The sequence below is a fragment of the Miniopterus schreibersii genome, assembly GCF_964146895.1.
Source record: "Miniopterus schreibersii genome assembly, chromosome: 20".
NCBI lineage: Eukaryota > Metazoa > Chordata > Mammalia > Chiroptera > Miniopteridae > Miniopterus > Miniopterus schreibersii.
In genome coordinates, this window is record NC_138122.1 from 22,651,052 (window position 1) to 22,676,283 (window position 25,232).

A 25,232-nucleotide genomic window follows, 5' to 3' on the forward strand; every position below is an offset into this window, starting at 1 on the left:
GCATGATGCTCCAGCGAACTGAGCCACCTGCCCAGGGCTCTTGACACTTTTAAGAAAGGATTTGTATATATTTAGTGTTATGTGTCTAGTAATAATGCTTAACATTTATAATGCTTTTAAGCTACCCGTGATTCTTAACAATTTACACAGATCATCTCATTTAATCTACATTAAAACCATATTACTTCATAGCTGAGAAAGGAACTAGGGTCATGCAGTTAGTAAGTGACACAGATGGAATTTGAACCTAGGCAGCCTTTCCTGAGCCCATCTATGCTCTTAAGTGGAATCCATGCAACCAGAGACAAAAGCATATATTCCTGACAAAGGCTACTAAGTTTTATTTAATTGTGAATATAGTCACTAAAAAAAATTCACTATGTAGAGGAATTAAAAATTTTTAGTTTAAGCTTTACAAATGCTTTAAATCATAAATGCTTCTCTTTTTAAAACATCAGTCTTTTTTACTTTTTCTTGCCTAAATTGTCATTTATTTTCCCTTTTAGACTCTTAGCACAACCTAATAAACGGTTTAAAATCTGGCATGACAAGCAGCCCCCGATGCAGCCACTCCACTTCCTTGACCCATTGCCTCTATCACAACAACCTGGAGACAGTTTGGGAGAAGTTAATGACCCATATACGTTTGAGGACGGTGACATAAAATACATCTTTACAGCAAACAAGAAATGCAAACAAGGGACGGAAAAAGATTCCCTGAAAAAGAATAAGGTACCATTTAAGATAGAGCCCGGCGTGCTGTGGGTCCTGCTCTGTGTCCGTACAGCGTGTGTGGGAGAACGTTCAGGGCAGAGTGTTTGAGATCGTCTTGCCTGATTGCTCTGCCCCATACTCATGCTCTCAGTGCTGTCGTATTGGACAGTGTATTTCCCTTTTATGTCATGGCTCACCTTTGCTGAAAAGTCAGCCGAACATAAATGAACCTCATTTTCCAGGCTGTAGCTTGTACAGCGCATGTTTCCTCTCATATGCTAATTCTTGTTGGCCTATGCTCCCTGCTTATTTCTTTTAATTATGATTCCAAAATACCCAAAATGTAAAGAAAAAATGTTGATAACAATACCTACTATTTATTGAGCGCTTGCTATGACTACTGTGCCAAGCGCTTTACCTATATCTCTCTGAGTTAATGTCAACACTACTCTTAGACTGTGTCAGTATTAATTTTACTGGTTTCATTGTCACAAAAATAAGTACAGGGTGTGTCTGCTGTCTTTAGCCTTAAATTTTAAAACATTGTAAAATACTGGGCCATTTAAAGAGGTATTCTCGAGCATAGAAGAAATAAGACAATTAAAAGAGGCCAGTATAATTCGGGAGACTGCTTCTTAGATTCCTTTACAGAGATGTATCTAGATGTGGAAAGCTTGAACCATAATTCAGCATCCAGAATTCATTCAAGGCAGCTTGTAACACCGTGGCCAGTCTATAACCAAATGCCACCAGTACCATTTAGGCATAAAAACCTGATTGACTCAGAATACTCAATACGATTTAGGGGAAAGTGGGAGGTTCTGGTTCTGTTTAAATTCAGGGAAAAATACATATATTTTATTTCTTTTGGTTGCATAGACCATGGTTTATCATACTTGTGCTCATAACAAGTTCCATTCTACCCTCTAATTCTTTGTGTTCTCCCTCATATTCCACACTTTGGGTTGGTGTTCATGTGTTTTGTTTGGCTGAATTTATTATACAGTCAGAGGATGGATTTGGTACCAAGGATGTCACTACACCAGGTCATTCCACGCCGGTGCCTGATGGGAAAAATGCCATGTCTATTTTCAGTTCTGCTACTAAAACAGGTGTGTACAATGATTATTTGCCTCACTTGGATTGTTGCTAAAATAAAATGTGAGGGAGATGCTTCTCAATTTAAAATTATATTCTTACTGTAATAGCAATAATTTGATCTCTTCAATATATTTTTCATAGTTTGTTTTTCAGTTCCTTTCAAAACTGATAAACATATTAGGAAATAATTGTCTCTAAATTTAACTGAAAACATAGGGAAAAAATTCACAGGCAGGTGTTGCTCATTGAGACCCATGTCCTCTCCTCATTTCTTCTCTCTTAAAGAAGGTGCTCATTCTGTGTCTTCTGTTTCCTTTCCTGTAGAAGTCCGGCAGGATAATGCTGCTGGCAGAGCTGGCTCCAGTAGCCTTACGCAGGTGACAGATTTGGCACCTTCCCTTCATGACTTAGACAACATCTTTGATAATTCTGATGACGACGAACTTGGGGTGAGTCTGCCATAGCTACACAAACAAAAATTTCCCTAAATGAAAGGACATATGTGGGTGTCCCAGTATTTCTTTATAGTTTGGTATGCTGAACTTGGGAGCTTTCAGTTCAGGTTCTTGAATGTTCTTTAAAAATGTATACTTTGAAAAGATTCTAAAAGCTATTAGTGTAATCCGTGACATTCCGTGGGTTTTGCTTGTTGATTGCTTTTTTTCATTCATATTATTCCTGGTGTAAATACTAAAATCTTTTGCACTTATTTTTTAAAATCCTTTTAAATATCATAAGATGGATAGAAATGTATTAGGTAGTCCCTTTAGCTCTACATTTTGAGATATATACAAGTATGGTCTATACTTTTTAAGGTGATGGCATCATAGTAGGGAAATAGAATTTATGCACACAGAAGTTGAATAATGCCAGACATCATGTGATTAGAGTGACAGAAAAGAATTATAATTCTTTGGAGAGCAGCTGACCTGAGTCAGGAAGTTTGTGCCCTTGTCCTCCACACTAGCCCTGTGCCTTTGGGCAGATGGAAATGCTGTTATTTCTGGGGTGCCTAGAGATTAGTAAGATAGGCTCTCTTTTCAAGGAAAGCAGTTTATTAGCTATTTTCCTTTCATTCATGTATTTATCTTTCTTCCCACCCATTTATTTTATGTATCTGTTAATCATTTAATGATTAGGTCCTTTGTGGCAGGTACTCGAGGTTACAAGTATTATTAAATTACCATCCTTATACTTGAAACACCTACAGACTTTAGGAGAAACAGCATGTAAATAAAGTTAAAATTATACTTATTGCTATGGGGGGAGTAATTACCCTGAACCTAAAGATGCTGGATGTTCAAGTACAAAGTGACAGGCGGGCAGTGTTTAACTTAAGGATTGAAGTTTAAGTAGGAATCAGATTTCTAAAGCCCTTTCTCACTTTAAAATAAAATGTATCTGATTAACAAATATTACACACTGTTAGTATTGTAAGTACTTAGAAGATTATGAGATTGTAATGCCCTCGAAGAGTGGTTATGACTTGAAATGTGGAAAGACTGGGCCAGTGGGAGGCGGGGGACGGATATGAGTTTGAGCCTGGAGAGAGCCATGGTCACACAACAAGAACGAACTAGCTGGGCTTTGGGGCATGGTGAACAGCCCGTCCCTTTGGTCTGCCTTCTGAATGGTGGGCAAAGATCGATGGCGCCCGGAAGGGCCGGGCCATGCCTAGTGCTGTGGACTTTGAACTCGGGCAGCGATGGGTTCCTCTGAAGGCTGCTGAGAGTGGAACTGGCCTGGTGGGAGTGAGCGCTGCTTTCCGTCAGCCCGGCACACAGAGGGCAGGGGTGCACAAGGACCTGCGCCCAGGCAGTGCTGCGTGGTGGAGAGGGCAGGGCGGTGGGCACGCTGTTGGGAAGGCGCACTTTTCGCTGCTGATCTGGGCATGGGGACCCTCTTTGAACGTGACCATCTCCCTTAAAGCCAAGCATTGCGTAGGATTCGTCTTAATGATCCTGAGGGTTGGGCTAGATGCCTTGCTGGTGATGATGGGAACAAAGTACGAAAAGAAAAGGAATAAAAAATGTAGAAAGAAGTAAGAAAAGAAAAGCAAGGGCTGTGGACTAGCCTGGCACCGTTCACAGCGACCCCCAGTGCTTGTGAGCCGCTGTGCTGCTTATAACTAAATTATGGGTCAGTGTTGGCCTGAGCGAGGCAGTGCTCACTTTGGTTTTTGAATATATTTTAGTAATGTCACTCTGCAAAGGAGAGCTGGACAATTTTAATCTAATTTTTATTTCTCTGAAATGATTGTTTCTACTTTACTCTGATTTCCACCCTGGCATTTAATCAGGCAACAGCTTACCTTAGAATCATTTTGCTAATTCACTTCACTAGTATCTGGAGTTGGGAGGCTGTTGTTCATGTTTTCATCTCAAATGTCTGAATTTAATTTTGCACTTCAACTCTCTGACATTGAAATATATATATGTGTGTATATATATATTTGTGGAGGGGGTAGGGGGGTGACAAATAAAAGAATAATAGTTTGGGAGGGCTTGAGGTCATCTCTTATAGCTGCTTTCTTCCAAACAGAAGGAAAACCAGACTGATAGCCAATTACTACTTAGAGGCACCACCCTAACGTAATTACTGTGTTCCTGAAACTCCTTCTCTAATGACCTGGGAGGGAAGATGTGCTTAAGGTCTGCAGGCTCTGCTTTGATGGCACAATCTGCCCTCGCCAGATCCATGAAAAACTCTGTCACTCAGTTTCTCATACTTGATAAGCTTGTAACCATTTCCTTTGTTTCACTGTCTGCTAGTATTTCTAGACGTTTGTCTGGTGAACACTTAATAAGGAAGCGTCTTTTCTGTTCTTAGGCTGTGTCACCTGCACTTCGTTCATCAAAAATGCCTGCGGTTGGGACTGAAGACCGACCTCTTGGGAAGGATGGAAGAGCTGCTGTTCCTTACCCACCAAGTAAGAAAAGGAAACTCAGCTTTGGCTTATTGCTCATACCTAACATGTAATGTTGTCATTCTCAGCTTGCCTTATCTGAGATCCCCCCTTTTTGATTCCCATTGAACAAAATACTAACTATGAATTACACTTGTATAGGTTGGCATTCTTAAGATGGCAGGCAGCTAAAAGTCCATCTTAATTTGAATTCTTTTGGCCTTTGTTTTCAAATTAAGAATTAACTTTTATGGTTTAAAATGTGGAAAAACATATTCTAGGTTTGTTTTTTGAGTAGCCCTTTCCGAGTAGGATAAATTATGCATAGTGATTTTCAGAGCGATAGTTCACTTTAAGAGCTTGTGTGAAATGTTCCCATTTTTATAAATTTAATTCACACGGGATAATGAGAACTGTTTGTTTTCTGTGGTTCTTTTTCTAATTTGTACTGAAGTTTTGTGTTTCCTTTTGACATCAACTAGCATCGTTGTGTGTGCTGACTAGAAGAGAAACTTCCTTTTTTTCTAGTTATTCTTTGTCCTAAGAAACCACATTATTCTACGAGAGAAAAGCAAGTCAGGGTAGCTTGTGCGGACACTGAAGCAGAGACATACCCCACTGCAAATCATCCTGTAATACCTTCTCATTACCTCCAGCCGGTAATGAGAACAAATTGAGGGGAAAAACCACTGTGTCATAGGGATGAGTCAAAAAGTTTTATGAACCCATAAATGTAGAGCTGATTTACTCAAATGTAGAAGTGTGCAGTATACAGAGATTGGATTTTGACAGCTTTAGTGGATCCATAGCTTTTTAAAATATGCAAAGCTTTCTCAAGCATGACATGTGTGAAAATGAATAATGATAGTCAGCCAGTTGCTGTAGTTTTTTTAATTAAACATTTTTCTTTTTTTTTATTGCTCTGCACTGCAGAATTTTACAAACATGGAACTCACAGATTAAAGGAACCAGTGTTAAAGTAGATACATATGAGTAGGCCAGATGAGTGAATTTTTCCCCATGCGCTAAACTAGTTAATCCTCTGTCTTTTTGACATTAAGTGTTACATAGCAGTGTTACATGGTAACATGTCTAATAATTAGTCCAAGGTTATTCGCTCACAAACCATCCTGTTGGTTAGTGTCATTGCCCAGTAAAGTATATGGTGTATTCTCTTCTTTCCCTCATTTCTGTTCAAAGATGGAATTACTTTAGAAGGAAACTACTCAATATTTTATGATAAAGTACAGCTTACAAAAATAATGAATTTGAAATGTAGCAAAAATATTAGCATCAGGAAAATACAGATATATGAGTCAAGAGGATTGTTTTCATGTGTACAAAGTATGTGTGTATAGACATACACACAGTGTTTCCTCCCAAGACGTGACAGTGAAAATAGCATGGCAGGAAGTTTCATCTCTGCAGTAGCTTTATTGTACATTGAGGCAGAAAGACATAAAATTTAATGTCTAGAACAGCGACATCCAATAGAAATATGGGGTGAGGCACAAATGAGATCCACATAAGTAATTTCAAATTTTCTAGTAGTTACAGAAAAACAAACAAACGTGAAATTAATTTTAATAATACATATTAAATAATGACAATATCCAAAATATTGTCATTTTTATAAGTAATTAGTATAAAAGATTCTGAAATATTTTACATTCTTTTTTTGTACTAACTCTTTGGAACCTGGTGTATATTTTACACATGCAAGCACATCTCTGTTTGGACAAGGCCCATTTTGAGTGCTCCATAGCCGCATGTGGCTAGTGGATCTTGTGCTGGAAAGTATAGGTCCATAGTTACTCGATTGTGATTGTGTAATAATGAGGAAAGCAACACACAGTAACAGCTAGGGATAGTTTAATATCAAGTTAAGTACCTGAGACCAAGAAAGGGTAAATTATTCAGAATTATATAATTGTTTAACTAGAAAATATGGTAAAGATGATTGAATCCAGAGGTTCTCACCTTTTTTCCTGCCTCCATATGGTGGAGCTTTTTCCCTCCCCCCATAAACAAAAGAATGAAAGAAAGCCTGGTGAGAATCACACATCTAATCAAGTCTTCCTTTTTAGATGAAAGCGCCTAGGTCCCAGGAGAGGAAGTGATCTGAGCATACCAGTGCTGTGCTGGGAGCGCCTGGGTTGTGGAGCCCAACCCATGGCTGCTTCTTTAGACAGCTGTACCTTAGACTCTAGCCCAGGGGAGAGCATGGTGCAGTTGTACTTCATTAACTTCTGATTCAGAGCTAAAAGTCATATCTTATTTTATTCTGTGTCTACGATTTGCCAGTTTAACTGTTGAGGTTGCTAGAAAGAGCAGTGTGTTTGGAAATTGGGACATCAGATGCCATTCCAAATCAAATTTGTGGCTCCAGATTTGTAGATGAATTTGTTATACAGGACACCCCCTAGTGGCCAAATTTCACAGCCACAACTTGCGTTTCATTACATACACTCCTACTTGAAGAATCAGTGCCTGACTGAGTCGCTGTTAATGATGATGGGTAACCTCAGGTATATTAAAATGATTTTTTAAAAAGGGTTGGGAATCACTGTTTTAAGTATTCCTTGAAAGAAACCTTTTTTTTTTTTTTTTTTGGTTCTCAATCAATTGTCTTCTGGTTCTAGGTAGGTTTGTTAATCCTTACTATGAAGTTTCATTTTAATGTCAATTTGAAAAGAGGGTGCAGAGCTATTTTCTCAAAGAGCAGTGAGTGTTGTGGATTTGTCATACTAGTGAGTAATCCTACTACGTATAAACCATCATTATAGCTTAAGCAGTTTTTCTTTTCTATAACATAAATGCCTGATGGATTTTTCTATTTAAAATTTGCTATATACAATTATTCTATCATTCTGAAATACTGCACTCATACTTGTAATAGGGATAGAACTTTTAATAGAGTGGTTACTCCAACCGGATTGCTTCCAGCTTCTTAGACTTCTCAGGGGGTCAGTTGTTAGAAGAAAAATGTAGGTAGACTTTGTTCACTTAATTAATGTGAGGCCAAATCCTAAAGGGTCAAGAGGATAGTGATAACGTTCCAGAAAAGGATAGCTCTCTGCTGGTGGCCTTCTTCGTAGTGATGTCCATTGTTAACGTTCTATTGTGTCACTGACCTGAGCTGACCATTCGGTTGGCATCATTTCTGATGCCAAGTGGGCTTCCTGGCTATGAACTGGGATTTGCTTTGTCAGTCCTGCCTGTTAAAAGAAATGGTTTTGTCTTTTTTTTTTTTTTTTTTTTTTTAGCAGTAGCAGATCTGCAAAGGATGTTCCCCACCCCTCCATCTCTGGAACAGCACCCTGCGTTTTCCCCTGTAATGAACTATAAGGACGGAGTCAGCTCAGAGACGGTGACAGCATTAGGCATGATGGAGAGCCCTATGGTCAGTGTGGCCTCGGCCCAGCTCACTGAGTTCAGGATGGAAGTAGAGGACGGTTTAGGAAGCCCCAGGCCGGAGGAAATAAAGGTGATTGCCAGTGTATTCACTTTTACCAAGGCGGAGTGGCTTTCAGGTGGATTCACTGCTGCTGCTTTAAAATAATACTGTCTTTATGCCACTTACACACAAGTTGCTAACAAACCTCTGAATTGGTCAGGAGGTGCATTGCTTGATACACTAATCACAGTGTCTTTTGATTAATTTAAGATTTTGGCATTAGCATTTTCTATTGACCAGACAAGAGAAATACTGAGTTACAATCATTTTTGTCACTACCGTGCTGTATTCTGAGTCATTTACCAACATTACCGCTGACCTCACTTTATCGTCACAGGACTTCTCATATGTGCACAAAGTTCCAGCTTTTCAACCTTTTGTGGGATCCTCCATGTTTGCTCCACTGAAGATGTTGCCAAGCCAGTGCCTGCTACCTCTGAAGATACCTGATGCCTGTCTGTTTCGGCCTTCGTGGGCAATCCCTCCTAAAATCGAACAACTGCCCATGCCACCGACAGCCACTTTCATTAGAGATGGCTACAAGTACGTGCCGTGTATCGTGTGATTTTTATCTCAACTAAATACTTACTAAAAACGATGATGGTAGCGTATTATTTGAAACTTTTATTGGCCATTCATGTTTTTGTGCACGTTATTTTGTGTTGAAAATGTGCATTATTTTCTAAACCAGATTTCATGTGTGTGGAAAAATGAAGGTTATTTGTGTAGAGAATCGTGGTGGTCATGCTCATTCAGTGTCAAATCGGTGTCTGCCACAGAATCAGGCCCTAGATTGTGTTGGTAGTATTTTGTGTCTGGTGGTGGTGAGTACTTTGTCTTATGTAAATTGATGATTTTTAAATGTGTTTACTTAAGGCCCTTTAAAACATATTACCATAGACAGTATCTCTGTCACTGGCCCCACATATACAAGGAAGCACAGGATGGTGGTGTGGAATGGAGAAGGAACAGGTGTTTATCGTAGCCTGGGCATGTTTCATACTGTCCAGAAAATAGCACTTAAATCAACAGTGTAGAATCAGTTTCCTATATGATTAATAATTTCTTAATAAAATAATTTAAGTGCTATTAAATAAAAGGCCACAAACTCAAATTTCTGTTGGAACCAGGTAAGCGACATGGGGATGAATGGACTAGGTAAAGCAAAAGACTTGGCGCTGCTGACGCTCCGTCTTTGTGAGGGTTGTCAGGGACAGTTGGACCAGCAGGGTCTGCGATGAACTGTAGAGAGTACGTCCCATTTAAAGGGACATTTGCTATTTAATTGCAGTGAGTTGTTCAGGCAGGAATGTGGGAGACCGGAGATCTGGATTTTTATGTAAATTTCCTTTGAAATATGTTGACAGTTAATTCGGTTTGTTGGCAGTTAATTTACAGTAGCATTTTAAGAGCCAGTAAGACAAACTGTGGTCCAGATCCAGTCTGTGGGGTACTTTTCGTGGTCTTGTGTAAAACCATCTTGGTGCTGTCAGCTGTAATGTCATAAACAGGCTTTATGCCTATGTACGTAAAGTCAGTATCAGAATGAAAAACTGCAAGAGAAGTGGCATAAAAGAGCCCCATCCTGGGAGGGTGTCACTGTAGTGTCAGAGCACCCTGTTTTTTTTTTTTGTTTATTCTGTGTGTGACCTTAAATGACCATTTCACTTGAGTCTTCCCTTCTTGAAAATGGGGTCATCCTGCTCTACTTGTCACACAGATTTTTGAATGGCCCTGACAGCTACAGTTGTAGAAGTACTGGAAAAATAACCACTCACCAGCCATGTGAAGGCGTGGACTCAGGAACACTCCGGGTGTGAGCACCCAGCTTGTTTTCTGGGGCTGTGCTCCAGTTCTGCTCTAGCTTACCTACTTGTAGACTCGCAGAGCACACTGGTGTGGCCTCCTCACACGGGCTTAGCATGCAGACCCATTCGACACTTTGATCTCTTATACACACAGGCTCCTCAAAAAAATGACACGCAGCCCTTTGCTGTGTGGTAGTTTTAAATAATAAATAATTTAGACCTATTAAATCTGTCATTTGCCCTCCAAAGATTCTTGGTATTCTAAACTGGCACTATTCATAGAACTTTCTGTGATGAAGTATTTTGTGTCTGCCCTTCTAATATGGCATTGACTATGCCCATGCTGTAGCTGTGTCCCACTTGAAATGTGGCTAGTTGAGGTCAAGACTGAATTTTTAGTTTTATTTAAGTTAACTTAAATTTAGCACATGGGGCTAAGTGCCTACCTTATTGGACAACACCGTACTGGACTATGCAAAATCCTCCTGCCGTGGTCTCCATCATTCTGGACATCCCCCATTACCCCCCCCACCCCCCACACACACTTGCCACACTCAGCACACCAGCACTCATTTGCATGATGCCTGTCACACTTGATGTGTGCTTAACTTTTCTTTCTCTTTTTCACTGTTGAATATCCAGCATCCTACATAGGGTTGGTACTCAGTTCATTTTTATTGACTGGGAGAAATCACGTTACTATATAGGATAAACCATTCTTACTATCTAGGGAGCAATTTAATTATTTAAGTTTTCAGTTAGTAGGCGTAGTTCCTTTCCTGATCTGAACTGCATAATAATTTTAGGGTTTTGTTGAACAGGAAAATTTGAAAGGAGTCTAATTAGAGTAAAGATCATTATTACACACATTATTTTGGTCTCTGAGATAGCAATGATTGCTAATCAAGGTTTCTGGGTCATTTTTTATCTGTGCTCAAAGATACCAGTGTGCCTTTGATTTAAAATTTCTTTAGAGTGCCCGATTTGGGTTTTTGGGCTGGTCGTTTAGGCATAGCTAATTAAAAATCACAAAAAAATTATTTGAAGAGCCATTATTTTATGACATTCTTCTTTCAAATTATAAGTGAATGAATAGTTTATTGGAGGAACGTTAATTTAAGCACATTATTAATAGATTTCAGAAGAATCCTAAGCATTAAAAAAATCTGTGTTCTTTTGATACTTTCTAATTGGAAAGAATGGTCTCATATGCTGGTTTACATGCATCTGTAAGAATGTACATCAAGAAAATTTTCTACAGTAATAAAACAACAGAACATTATAGATACTGTTTTGTTTTCTATGTGGCTATTCCAAAAAGAAGTCTCTGCTTAGGAGAAAATAGCACAATGCGATCAGGTCTCTGGGAACTAAAAATAATTGTGCTATAGGTAATGCATAGCATATTGAAATTAATAAGTGAACTAGAATTGCCTTCCACCCCACAGAAATCTTACAAGTCTGGAAATTATAATATAATATGTGTACTTCTCTGCAACCACCTAATTAATACTAAGGCCTCTTAGCTGCATATGTAATATTTTTATTAACTTTGGTGTAGTACCGGCCAGTGGGTTTCCTAAAATAGAATTCCCTCGTGGTTTCACATTACTTTTAAAATGCAAGCCTAGATAGGATTGCATTTTGAAAGTTAGAAAAATATTAAATTTTCATGTGCATTTGATTATAACTACTTTAGACTCATATATAGATTATAGTCTCCGAGAACAAATACACCGGCAGACTTTCAGTTTCAAAAAATGACAAAAATGTAATTGCAGATTAGATGGAAATTTCATCCTATGGTCTTCTAGCTAATTTAGTATCTAAACTCATGTGTTAAAGTTCCATTTAGTAGTTACAATTTTTCAGAATTACACTGACCAAATCCAGCATTATGTTTTCTGTAAAAATACTAAAAGTTTCCTCAGAAGATTCAGATGAGTGATGCTTAAATGTGGATTGAGGGAAGGAAAGTGTCACATGGACCTTTTCTTCATTCTTCGCTTTTTGCTTTCCCACATACTGCACTGACTCCTTTGAATCTTTTCTTTAAAGAGAAAGGTGAGTATACTAAGGGGTGCATGCCTGAGTGATGAGAAGTGCACAGGCCAGGCCAGGGCGATAGGTATGTATTCCACGTCTGCGACCTGCCTCTGACCCTCACCGGGTGCCGTCTGTGTTGCAGTAACGTGCCTAGCGTCGGGAGCCTAGCAGACCCAGACTATCTGAACACGCCACAGATGAACACGCCGGTGACGCTGAACAGCGCTGCCCCAGCCAGCAACAGTGGAGCAGGAGTTCTGCCATCGCCAGCAACCCCTCGCTTCTCTGTCCCCACGCCACGAACCCCCAGGACCCCAAGAACTCCCAGAGGTGGGGGTACTGCCAGTGGTCAAGGGTCTGTTAAATACGACAGCACCGATCAGGGGTCACCAGCCTCTACCCCCTCTACCACGCGGCCCCTTAACTCTGTGGAGCCCGCCACCATGCAGCCGATTCCTGAAGCCCACAGCCTCTACGTCACCCTGATCCTCTCTGACTCTGTGATGAATATCTTTAAAGACAGGAACTTTGACAGCTGTTGCATCTGTGCCTGCAACATGAACATCAAGGGAGCGGATGTTGGGCTGTACATCCCTGACTCTTCCAACGAGGACCAGTACCGCTGCACCTGCGGCTTCAGTGCCATCATGAATCGCAAACTTGGCTACAACTCGGGGCTCTTCCTGGAGGACGAGTTGGACATTTTTGGGAAGAATTCTGATATTGGCCAGGCTGCAGAGAGGCGCCTAATGATGTGTCAGACCAGCTTCCTCCCCCAGGTGGAGGCGGCCAGAAAGCCCCAGGAGCCACCCACGAGCCTCCTCCTCCTCCTGCAGAACCAACACACACAGCCTTTCGCTTCGTTGAGTTTCCTGGACTACATATCCTCAAACAATCGCCAAGCCCTTCCCTGCGTGAGCTGGAGTTACGACCGGGTGCAGGCGGATAATAATGATTACTGGGCGGAGTGCTTTAACGCCTTGGAGCAGGGGCGTCAGTACGTGGACAACCCCACGGGGGGCAGGGTGGACGAAGCGCTGGTGAGAAGCGCCACCGTGCACTCCTGGCCTCACAGCAACGGTAGGTGCCCCGGAATACTCACGGGCTTGGAGGACGGCCTCGGCGTGAGGACAGCTTACACGCTTTCTGCACTTTGTTCTCTGACAAATTTAAAATTTCATTTCTTAAAAAATAAGACAGCTAAAGTGGGAGCTATCATCAAAAGGTGTTTGAGCCCGGCCGGCGTGGCTCAGTGGTTGAGCATCTGCCTGTGGACGGGGAGGTCACAGCTCTATCCCCGGCCAGGGCACTTGCCCGGGCTGCGGGCTCCATCCCCAGTGGGGGGCTTGCAGGAGGCAGCCGATCAGTGACTCTCTCGTCATTGAGTCTTGTAGGGAGAAGGTTATATAAGCTTCTTAAATTGAACTCTGGAGTAGTACAAGTATGTCCAGAGGACAAAGGTCAGTGGAATAGGGAGTGACATGTTTTCTGAGTAGGTCAAGCAGGGAGACTTCTCGGAAGTGGAGACTCCTAAGGAAGTATTCAAAAGCCATACTCATTTATAGAACTGCTCATGTTTAAGCAGAGTGCCCTGTATTATCAGACCTTTAATTACTGTCTGCTGGATGGATTTATGAATTAAAGAACAGTCTTTCCCCTGGAGAAACGTGGATGATTATCTTGGTGGTTCCTTTGACTAGATAGTACCCTTCAGACAGAAGACCAGCCTGTGTGGGAGGAGCAGTAGTGTCATCTTTGGATATGAAGACTAGCACCTTTTATTGCAGGGGAGGGATGGGTTCCAAATTCAGATGCTTGGACGCAGCAGACAGATCATGTAAATGAATGATGCAGGGAGCCAGATTCGCAAAAAGCAGTGCCCTGAATTGTGTCCTTCCACAGCACACTCTGTTTTGTATGCACAGAAACAGGGTTCCAAAGAGATATGTCTGATTTTAGTCTTGTTCTTGGGCTGTCATTTTCCTACTTTTGATAGAGCCACAAGTGCGATAAGTTCTTTACTGGTTTTTTTACTCGTAAGAAAAAGAGAAGCACAGGCTTGAAAATAAAGGCGATGAATACTGTTTCGGTCTCAGGCAGGCAGCAGAGGGGGCTGTGCAGGAGTGTGGGTCTCAGCCCTGGTTGCTGGGTCTTCCAGTTTGTCAGGAGAAGCTGGAAATCCAGATTTGTATATGAAATTTCCTGGAGAGATTTACTCCAGAATTAAAAAATAACTATGGGCCACCAATTTGCAAACTGTGTTTGATTTAAGGACATAATCTAAAAATAAAAATGTCTTAAGAACCCTAAGCACTCTGTGTTTCAGATTTCTTTGGTAGGTAAATCTTAGATTTTCATCCATGCCCCTTTCCTAATCAGCTAGAAAAGTTAAGAGTAAGGGAAGGCCTTCAGGAACCCAGCTGTGCAGATTCATAGCTGATCATCTCAAACTGAAGTAGCTCATGGACCTTCTCTGGGGAAGAGCACACATATGTTCATGCATGTATGCATGCACAGTTTTGCACAGAGTTTCACAAGTTTTTCAGATTGTAGGCTAAGAGCCCCTCCTGCTAGCTTGGTGAGTGTTGTTCTGCAGCCGTGAATCCCCTCCCTTCCTCTGTGTCCAGGCGGCTTTCAGCCCTGTCACTGCTGCTGCTGTGTTGTCAGTACCTCTTCCTGCAGGGAAGGCTTTCTTTCTCATTATACGTTTCGTATTTCGTGAAAATATTTTACAGTTAGAGCATTTTTTGAAGTTTCCAAAAGCTTGTAAGTCCCTTTTCCCCCCCTCATCGTATGATCAAACCATTGGTGTTTGTAAATTAAAGTCACACAATCATTAAGAAACGTGTACAGCTCTCTTTCCTTACGAGCAACTTCGGAAACAAGTTTGTGTGATTTAAAAACGTCAGGCCTGTCATCTTTCTACTTTTAAGAAGTCCTACAGTTAACCTCTGTATTTATACAGAGTAACCTATTTTCCTTTGTGTTACTTCCAATAATAGGTAATACATTACTTTCTTAGCTTCAGGAGGAGAGTGTCTTTCCTCCTGACCCCCGAGTCAGGTATTTTAGAGTCTGCTACAAATAGACTCTGCCGCCAGTAACGTCGTTGTCGTGGACTCTCCCTGAGTCCAGAGTGATGGCAGGGAAGGGGAGGGTGCCGGTCTGGGCCGCCCTGGTGACCTGTTTCTTCTCGTTTACCGCCCGCTCCAGTGCTGGACATCAGCATGCTCTCCTCCCAGGACGTGGTCCGCACGCTGCTGTCCCTGCAGCCCTTTCTCCAGGACGCCATCCAGAAGAAGCGCACGGGCAGGACCTGGGAGAACATCCAGCACGTGCAGGGGCCGCTCACCTGGCAGCAGTTCCACAAAATGGCAGGCCGTGGCACCTACGGTACAGCCCCTCCCGCCGCGAGCCTCCCGACGGCCCGGCCCGTGGAGAGCAGCTTCTGTTACTGTCAAGTCCTTGCTTCGCTGACAAAATAGAATCTTTTCCTTGATCACGCTTCAGTTTTATATTCTCTTTGTTTTGCTGAAGTCAGTGTTGGAGTTAAACTTTGTGAGCATTGGTGGCATGATCAGGGTCAGTGAGGAAAATAATCTCTAAGTAGAACGTGTATCAGATTTGCGTCTTCCTGATCCTCATCGCGTGTTCATTTGGATGAACTCCTGAACTGGTTTTGTCAGCCTCCCCGTAGTCAGGGTATGACGCCTCTCTCAGAGGAAGTGACGTAGCGCTGCTGGGAAACGACCTTCAGCGTGTTCCCTCTGCCCTCTGCTTGAACCTTTAGAACCACGTTCTGACTTGTTTAATTAAGTCCTTCATCAGTGGCCACTTAATGAGAGGGTTTGAAGAGTACTTTTAAGAGTGTCATGTCGGCCTACGATGAAATTTCTGATGCTAGAATTAAGACTAGTGCACCAGGAACTTCTAAATGGTTCAGGTTGTGGGAAACAGACTCTCAGGCACCTTCCTAAACTGCACTGTTGTTTCAGGGTCAGAAGAGTCTCCTGAGCCATTGCCCATCCCCACCCTGCTCGTCGGCTATGACAAGGACTTCCTCACCATCTCACCATTCTCCTTGCCGTTTTGGGAGAGGCTGCTGTTGGACCCATATGGGGGCCACCGTGATGTTGCCTATATTGTGGTGTGTCCAGAAAATGAGGCCTTGCTCGAAGGAGCCAAAACTTTCTTCAGGGACTTGAGCGCTGTATATGAGGTGGGAAAGATCGGAAAATAGTTTTTATGACATGAGTCCTCAGGTTGTTTCTGGTTATCACTAAATCTTAAAGAAAAAACATCTTCAAAGTAGATCTCGAAGAAAATTCGCAGTTAGTCGGAGGGTGGAGGAAAGAATTGGATTGGGGGATTTTCCTAGAAGTGAAGTGCTTTCCCACCTTGCTTTACATTTTATTAGATTTAGACAACTTTCCTCTACCAGCCCTACTCCACATCTTAAAATCCTGCCAGCTGTTTTTCCCCATTTATGTGCTCAAGTTTGAAAGTATTATTGACCAGGGGCAAGTGGCCGTTCAGAAGATGAGCTGTACGAAAAGAAAAGAAGGCACAGCTGCTCTTTCTGTGGGGCTGTGGGGAGAACGGTATAAAAATGTTTAGCTTAAAAATTTCTAAATTGAAAGATAAGTTTAATGAATCATGCCCTGTTATGTTTTGTTTAACACTACATTTATCTTAATACTAAAATTTTAATAATGTAATAACCTTAATAATGTAATAACCAGGTAGATAATTTTATATATTTAGTACATAGATAGATTACTGTTACATTTGAAAACTTAGACTCACGTCTGACTTTGATGAGGAAGTGCCACATTCTTCTATCCAAGTGCACATACACTAAGTTCTTTGTACTTTTTACCTCTGGTATCATTATATTTGGCAAGATTAAATTAAATTAGTATTTTTTCAAAATTAAATTTATTGGGGCGACATTGGTTAATAAGATTTTATGAAGTGTTTAGAACTGTGGCAGACATGTTATAAGTATTACAAATGTGGTTGTTAAATAAGGTGCCAACTTGAATTTCAAAAATATTCCGTAACAGAACATCTACTCTCTATAAACATGAGTATGCATGAAGTAGTAGACTTATGTGTTGCTACAAAGAAGTGAGAAGATGCTAATGTATTAGGTAATGGCATCAATTAAGCTACTGAAGGAAACCCTTGGATACAGTAATTTCTAAACAGTGCTTGGCCCATGGATACATAATAATATTAAATCATACTACCCTAACACAGAAAACTTGTCTAAGCTGTTTCAAAGCCCAGCCATTCTCTTGAATGAAGCCTTCATATAAGTTACAAAACATAAAAAGCTTGCCGGGATCTTTTTTGATCTTAACGGTACTAGGATTGCCCATTTGGCAGTTACATACCTGCTTAAGATTTCGTAGGGGCTTGGTAGGCCTGCAGTTCATCAGCTGTAGTAGGGAATAATCATATGGGCTCTCCTGCTGGCAAACAGGCAGTTAAGCAGCTTACGTTTGGCAGGTATATTAATTCTCTGCCACTTAGTGTCCTGGGGATTAATAACAGAATCTTGTGCTAAAACAACCATTTACTTCATAAAAGTGATCAGCACTTCCGTGGCCTCTGCTATTGGCGATCTCCAAATGTCTGTAACAATCTAACAGGTGGCCCATATAATTGTAATGTTATCTTATGGGAAAACATGGTGAGTGGGGATTACTTACGAGGTTTTAGTGGACATGTGTCTCGGTCAGCCATAGTAGGCAGGACTCTGGTTAGTTCCTTTCTGGCCACTAGCAATCAGGTAGGGCTCAGCAATCTTCCCTCAGGCAAGAGGAATGGGCTGGGGTGCAGAAGCATTTCTTTTTCTTTAGAAGAAACATGTATTTTTCTGTAAAAGAGCTACTCCAGGTTTTGGAGAGACAGACAGCAGCTTCAGGGTACATGGTAATTACCAGCTTACAGTGTTGGTTTGGTTGCATGTGGTCGCACTGAGAAGAAAAAGGAAAATGCTTCCATGTGTATGGTACAGAATGTCCCTCACTAACGCTACATGCTGAACAAAGCAATGCTCGTGTCCTAAGTAATGGTCTTGTTCATGGTCTCAGATGTGTAGGCTTGGGCAGCACAAGCCCATCTGCAAAGTGCTGCGCGATGGGATCATGCGCGTGGGGAAGACGGTGGCACAGAAGCTGAGCGATGAGCTTGTGAGTGAGTGGTTTAACCAGCCGTGGAGCAGCGAGGAGAGTGACAATCATTCCAGACTCAAACTTTATGCGCAAGTTTGCCGCCATCACCTAGGTAATGGGAATGTACTTGGTAAAGTAGAATTTGAGAGATAAAATAGCAAATTTCCTCCTCCCCACCCCTGTTAGGGTGCAGCATTATGCTGCTTTTGTCTAATGTTCCATGACTGTATTTATTTAGATCTAATTTTTGCCTTCTAGGTAGTTAAGTGCCAACTTTTATGTGCACGTATATTCTTTAAAAGCCATTTAAAGCTGCCTAAAGAAGTCCTATCTAATTTACTCCAGAGTTAGAAAACTTAGCTGCATGACTTGATATTAACTGCTTAATTTTAACCCAGATTCCCGAGAGAATCCACGAAGCTTGTAAAGCCCTGTGTGCACAAGAGCATAATGTGCCCCGACGGCTATGGCGCATGCACCTGGCCTCCAGTTTTCAGTGGTGGTGGATGGAATCCGCCTGAAAGGGAAATGTTTCAAATGTTCTTTTTCAGTGTTTATAATAAGCAGTTCCATGCTCGTGTCTGTGTTTGCAGGTTATATAAGCATGTGTCCAAGTGGTCAGATAGTGTTTTGGGTGTCATAACCAGAGTATTGCAGCCTGAAAGCATCATCTTAAAAAAGGGGACCATTCTGAAGTTCTGATTGTCTAACACTGCAGAACCTCACTAAGTCCCCTCTCTGCATATATTCTTTCAGCACCTTATTTAGCCACTCTGCAACTCGATAGCAGCCTGTTGATACCACCTAAATACCAGACCCCACCAGCAGCAGCACAGGGACAAGCTCCTCCTGGGAATGCTGGGCCTTTAGCTTCAAATTCAGGATCAGCAGCTCCCTCCGCTGGCAGTGCATTTAATACCACCTCTAATGGCAGTTCTGCGAACCCTGCAGCAAGTAGTTCCGCGTCTGGTTCCTCCGTGCCACCGGTCTCGTCGTCTGCCCCTGCGCCCGCCGTTAACCAGCTAAGCACTACCTCTTCGTCAGGGTTCAGTGGTAGTGTTGGCGGGCAGAACCCCAGCACTGGGGCCGGTTCTGCTGACAGAACGCAAGGGAGCACAGGCTGTGGTGGAGACACTGAGCCTGGGCAGAGCTCCTCTCAGCCCTCGCAGGACGGACAGGAAAGGTACGTCACTGGGGTCGAGGTGGTGGCTTCAGCTCTTGTACACCTTCTACACCCCCCTCCCTTCGACCCCTGAGCCCAGTCACGTGCCTCTCTGCCTCTCCCCAAGAGGAAGCAGCAGCTGTCGGTCTGTAGCTGCAGTGTTAAGAAATTTGAGGCTTCTTGTAACCTAACTTATCTACTTATTAAACTTGTTAGCTTAATAGTAAGCTATCACTGTTGATATAATAGCATTATAAACCGTCTTTGTAGACTATAGCCACAGGGGAAGGGAGAGTTGAGAAAGAGATCTCCCATTCAGAGGGAGCTGCTGTCTTCTGGTGCGCACTGGCTTGGTTTGCCGTTGCTCAGTCACGTGGCACGTTGATGTTACACTTAATCTGTAATCATCGCCCAAGGAGTCAGTGTGCTCTGGAATTGATTTTATTTTTATGTAATTTATATTTATTTTTGTGTCTCATAAGTGGCTTTCTCTGCAGTGTTACTGAGAGGGAGAGAATAGGAATTCCCACGGAGCCCGACTCCGCAGACAGCCACGCCTACCCTCCAGCTGTTGTCATCTATATGGTGGACCCCTTCACCTACACCGCGGAGGAGGACTCCAGCCCCGGGAACTTCTGGCTGTTGAGTCTGATGCGCTGCTACACGGAGATGCTGGGTAACTTACCCGAGCATATGAGGGATTCTTTCATTCTCCAGGTGAGTGTCTGCAAGTTTATGTTCTACCTTTGTTCTTGTTTTTATGAAAGTAAATACAAGTTCATGATTTTTTAAATAATTGGAAGTACATAAAAAAATAAAAGGAAAAATATTCACAATTGTACTTTTTTGATTCAGCCATTATTACCATTTTGGTGTATTTCTAGCCTTTTTTTCTGTATGTTTGTTTACACAGTTGAGATCACACCACTTTTAACATAATTTATAGTATTTTTGCACTTAATGTTATTCATGAATACTTTTCCACGTTATTTAAAATTTTCACAAGCAGCGTTTTTAATGGCTGCATATCTTCCACATTTAATCATGCGTGTGCAGTTAGATACTTAACTCGCTTCCTCTGTTTCACTAGTATAAATAAAGCCATAGCAAACATCTTCATGTATAATCTCTTTCTCACGTTTCAGGTCATTTCTTAAAGTAGATTCCTAGATAGAGACTCTGATAAGCATCGCCAGATTCCTTTCCGAAAAGGTTCCACTTACTTACATTTCTCCCAGCATCAGTGAGCACGCCCATTTTCACCACACCCTGGACAGCTTGACAGCATAATCATTGTTTTTAATTCTGTAATTTAATAGGTCAAAAGCAATGCTTTGGTTGTTTGGGTTTTGTCTTAACTGTTACTTTAACTAAAGCTATTTAATTAAAAGATCAAAATTAGTTACCAGAGTAGGTTGTTCACAGTTTTTTATTGTTTTGAAGTTTGTCTCTCAAATGATGAGACAATAATTCCAAAGATGCTATGCACACTATGTCTATATATAAATGAGAAATCGATTAAAAAACAAGTGTTTAAATTTGGGGGCATAGAAATAGCACATTAATAATTTGTCCCTAAAACAGGAACAGGGTTATTTCCAGGTGACAGTGTAACTTGACCAACACAATGGCACCTCTTCTTAAATTGCTGGTGTACATTTGGAATACTATGTTATATAATATTATATTATGTTTGGCATTCATATATTTTACAACTTAAGTTTCCTTCCCCATTCAAGTTAATTCCTGCCATTTCACTTTTCAACTTTCTTGTTAGCATATTAGATCTCAGTGTCTGGTTTTGTTTGTGTTTGTGTCTGTAGATTGTGCCTTGCCAGTCCATGCTGCAGACAATGAAGGATGAACAAGTTTTCTACATTCAATACTTGAAGTCCATGGCATTTTCAGTGTACTGCCAGTGCAGGCGACCTCTGCCTACACAGATCCACATTAAATCCCTCACAGGGTTTGGGCCTGCCGCCAGCATTGAGATGACTCTCAAGAACCCGGAGGTAGGTGGTAGCAGGAAGGAGATTTGCAAAAAGAGGACTTTATACTAAAGATGCAAGCCAGGAGAGTGTGTGGCTTGGTTGCCCTCTTCCTTTATCTGAGAGTGGTAAGGTTCTTTAACCCTTAAGTTAAAGTATAGTAGATGCTCCTCTGAACTATTGGATGTAGGCCCTATGGCAGCAATATGCTTATCACTTTTACTTGTGTTCTACTTTCCTGTATTCGTCTTGTTCTTTCTTTTTTGAAGCTAACCTGTGTCTTCAATCACTAACCTTCTGCCTTTGCCAGTTCTCTCTTGGTCAGCAGTTGTGTGGGTGTTTATTTCACAAGGGCCCCTCAGTTTCTGGTGCACATTCTTACAGGGGGCTGCTTTCTTTCCCTCTTGTCTTGGAGCTTCTGTATACAAGTGTGTGCTTTTCCTGTCCATCTTAGTCCACTCACCTCCCACAGATACGTACTTCACGGGCACTTTTAAAACACCAAAGCCAAACTTTTAAACAAAGTTGTACACCTCTTTTGTTTTACTGATCACCGTACTCTGAAGGTTGATGCACAGAGCAACGTTTAGAATGTCCAGAGCCTTCAAAAGTCATTCTCCACAACTTCAGTGCCTGGAGGGTTACCCATTAATAAAAGCCAGCAAAACTGCTGATTTCAGTTAGTAATGAAAATGGGTTTTTTTTAAAAATTCTACAAAATGCTTATCCCTTCTATAAGTAAAAACTTGGATGTGGAAAAATGATGCAACTGCAGGTAATACTGCATTTGTTGTAACCTGGTTCACGTCAGGCCCTAGGAGAGGAAGCCGCTTAGCTAACAACCTGCATTCTTTCTGGGTTATGTAAAATTTCTGTATTGGGCAGTTTTAGTTTATTCTTTTGAGTTTGAATTTCTCACTTTTGTGAGCAGTTTATTTTCTCTATTAGCTTTTCTAAAATTAAAAAAAATCAGTGTGTTTCTACTTGTTTCTTAACTTTGTCTTCAGGAATTACGAGTTACTGCTTTTCTTCGTAAACTTAGCTTTTTGCTCCTGTGGTTGCTGCACAGTTCAGGTGCAGTCGTTTCTTATGCTTTGGTGAAAAGTTATCACAAGTTCAAGTGGTAGTCAATAAATTCTGCACTGTCATAGAGGAGAGTGAAGGCCGACTACTTGTATCAAGGTACCCAGGGCGCGGCTGGACGCTTTAAAGACGGTGATGTTCCGGCAGAACACCATCAGGAGTTTACGAGACGAAGTGAGGCTTAGATGGAAATAAGTGGCAGATACATGCTTTTTCCCTTTTACTTTGAAACAGGAAGAGAGAAATAAGTCACTTGACTTTATTAAAAACAAAAGAACCAAATATTGTGAATAGTTACTCTAGTTTGTGCATTGTTACTTGCATTGAAGTCATGGTGATGGTGAATCACCGAGTGCTGCCTTTCCCTCAGCCTGCAGCTGGAGTACCGCACTTTCATTCATAAACGTGCCCAGGGTTTGCTGTGCGCCAAGCCCAGCGTCAGGTGATGGGAGTGCAGGGGCGGGGAACCTCACCACCAGGCCCCTGCCTCCGGGAAGTCTGATTCTCTGCATTGGCACAGTCCCATGCAAGCACATTTTCACATAAGAAAGGCTGCATTTTCGTATTTATCATGCAAGTTTTAGGAGACATCCTATCACTGGTATCACTTTTATTTTTCATAGAACATGCAGCATCTCAAAAGCAGAACGTGTTACCTAGTGACTTATCACAGGCTGCCAATGGCATCTCAGATATTTGACATTTAACCTGTTGTTTCCAGTGTAGTGCCTGATGAATTTTCAAAACTTCTAGGCAGCCTCGACTGGACTCTTAAAAAGAAAAAAAGATTTATTGAGACATAATTCACATATTACAAAATTCACCCTTTTAAAAATTGTTTAGTTCAGTGATTTTTAATTTATTCACAGAGTTTGCAGCTGTCATCACTGTCTAAAGAGACTTTATACCCATTAGCAATCATTCCTCGTTTTGCCCTTCCCTCGGCTCCTGGCAACCACTAATCTACTTTCTGTCTCTATGGGTTGCTTGTCCTGGACATTTTATGTAGATGGAGTCACACAATATATAATCTCTTATGTCTGGTTTTTTTTCATTTAGCATAATATTTGAGGTTCATCCATACCATAGCATAGAAGTTGGCTGACCCCTGCTGTAGTTTATTAAATATTGAAAAGTGTATAATTGCTGTAAACAAAGATGACAAATTCTGTCAGTTTATCTAAAATGTTTGTCTTGGGTAACAGCTACTGCTTTGGTTTCTTAAATCACATACACGCACTTATATATAATATACAAACTGAGAAGTACTCCGTCATAAGTGTAGTGCCTGATGAATTTTCACTAATAAAAATGCCATGTAACAAGCATCTGAAAACCTCTCCTTTCTGGTCCCTTCCCGTCAGTCCAGTGGGAATCACTATCCTTTCTTATAACAACATAGTTTTGTCTGTTTTTTTACTCCTTTATATATTGAATCATATAGTTTATAATCTTTTGTGTCTGCCTGCGTTTATTCAGTGTTGCGATTTGTCCTGTTTGTTGTTTTCGGTGATAGCTTTTTATTGTGTTTGCTGTTTGATACTCTGATTGTGGGGCTATGTCACGGTCGGATCTTCCTCTTACTGCTGATGGGTATTTAGGTTGGGTTCTGTTTGCAGCTAAGTGACTAATGTTGTGAGCAGTGCTTGGTGTTTTCTTTTTTATTTCAGACATTCTGGTGGGTGTGTAGTGGTGTCTCATTGTGGTCTTAATTTCCACTTTTCTAATGACTGATGAAGTTGGGCCAGTTTACTTTCTAAAATAGTAATTTCTTTTAACAAGGAAATATTGGCTTGGTTGGGTGCCCTAGCTTATATCATGTAAACAATCTTTTGGTGACCGGTGTTATCATTGCTCTTTGTATATATAGTGCTGGGGGGTGGCAGTCTTTCAGCAGCATTCCCTGTCGGCTTCATTCAGTGCTGTTCGGGGTTTTGTTGTAAGCATGAAGTTCAGTGGCTTTGTGTTGATACTGATTTTTGTTTTTATTGTAGCGGCCCAGCCCAATCCAGCTTTACTCCCCTCCTTTTATATTGGCCCCAATCAAAGACAAGCAGACAGAGCTGGGAGAGACATTTGGCGAAGCGAGCCAGAAGTACAATGTGCTCTTTGTGGGCTATTGTCTGTCTCACGACCAGCGCTGGCTCTTGGCCTCCTGCACTGACCTCCACGGGGAGTTACTAGAAACCTGTATTGTAAATATTGCTTTACCAAACAGGTGAGGAGCTTGGTGTTTGTGGTGGGTGTAAATTGATGCTGTGCCTTTCCTTAGATATGTAAATCTTTCTAATTTGTCTCTCTAAATGCATGTGGGTGGGTTCTTTGGCATTTTCTTGGTTTTGTCTAAGTGATAACTTTGATTCATTTGGGAACCTTTTCCCCAATTTTTTCTTTTTTAGATCACGGAGGAGTAAAGTATCTGCACGTAAAATTGGACTGCAGAAGTTATGGGAGTGGTGCATAGGTATTGTCCAAATGACATCTCTACCCTGGAGAGTTGTTATCGGGCGACTTGGGCGTCTTGGCCACGGGGAGCTTAAAGGTAAGAAATTCTCGAAGTAGGATGCACAAGAAACAAAGGGGAAGGGCTGAGCTGATGTCATTAACTGAGCTGAGGGAGAAAATTGCACAGATGGTAGTAACAGTAAATGTACAGGAAACCAGTGGTGTTTAAACTTTTTGTTGGCATCAAAACCACTTACCTGAAGAAAATCTTAAATGGCGAACCCCAATGTATAAAACAGAAGGACAATGTTTTATTAATATAGAAGTGAGACTCAGTATAT

At 41.4% G+C, this 25,232-nt stretch overlaps 1 protein-coding gene across 2 annotated transcripts in view; it reads left to right on the forward strand.

Moving 5' to 3' along the window:
- The window catches only part of MED13L (mediator complex subunit 13L), a 208,159-nt gene that overhangs the window by 170,880 nt on the left and 12,047 nt on the right, over positions 1 to 25,232 (forward strand). The window contains exons 11-25 of one of the 2 annotated variants that reach the window (XM_081123215.1): positions 507 to 732; positions 1,721 to 1,826; positions 2,140 to 2,264; positions 4,645 to 4,744; positions 7,987 to 8,207; positions 8,515 to 8,720; positions 12,174 to 13,111; positions 15,245 to 15,424; positions 16,027 to 16,250; positions 18,133 to 18,325; positions 18,970 to 19,396; positions 19,873 to 20,092; positions 21,199 to 21,387; positions 24,441 to 24,664; positions 24,846 to 24,988. In XM_081123215.1, coding sequence (XP_080979341.1) covers positions 507 to 732; positions 1,721 to 1,826; positions 2,140 to 2,264; positions 4,645 to 4,744; positions 7,987 to 8,207; positions 8,515 to 8,720; positions 12,174 to 13,111; positions 15,245 to 15,424; positions 16,027 to 16,250; positions 18,133 to 18,325; positions 18,970 to 19,396; positions 19,873 to 20,092; positions 21,199 to 21,387; positions 24,441 to 24,664; positions 24,846 to 24,988 — 3,722 coding nt within the window. The remainder of the gene's footprint in view (positions 1 to 506; positions 733 to 1,720; positions 1,827 to 2,139; positions 2,265 to 4,644; positions 4,745 to 7,986; positions 8,208 to 8,514; positions 8,721 to 12,173; positions 13,112 to 15,244; positions 15,425 to 16,026; positions 16,251 to 18,132; positions 18,326 to 18,969; positions 19,397 to 19,872; positions 20,093 to 21,198; positions 21,388 to 24,440; positions 24,665 to 24,845; positions 24,989 to 25,232) is intronic. The other variant, XM_081123214.1, reaches the window with a different exon arrangement.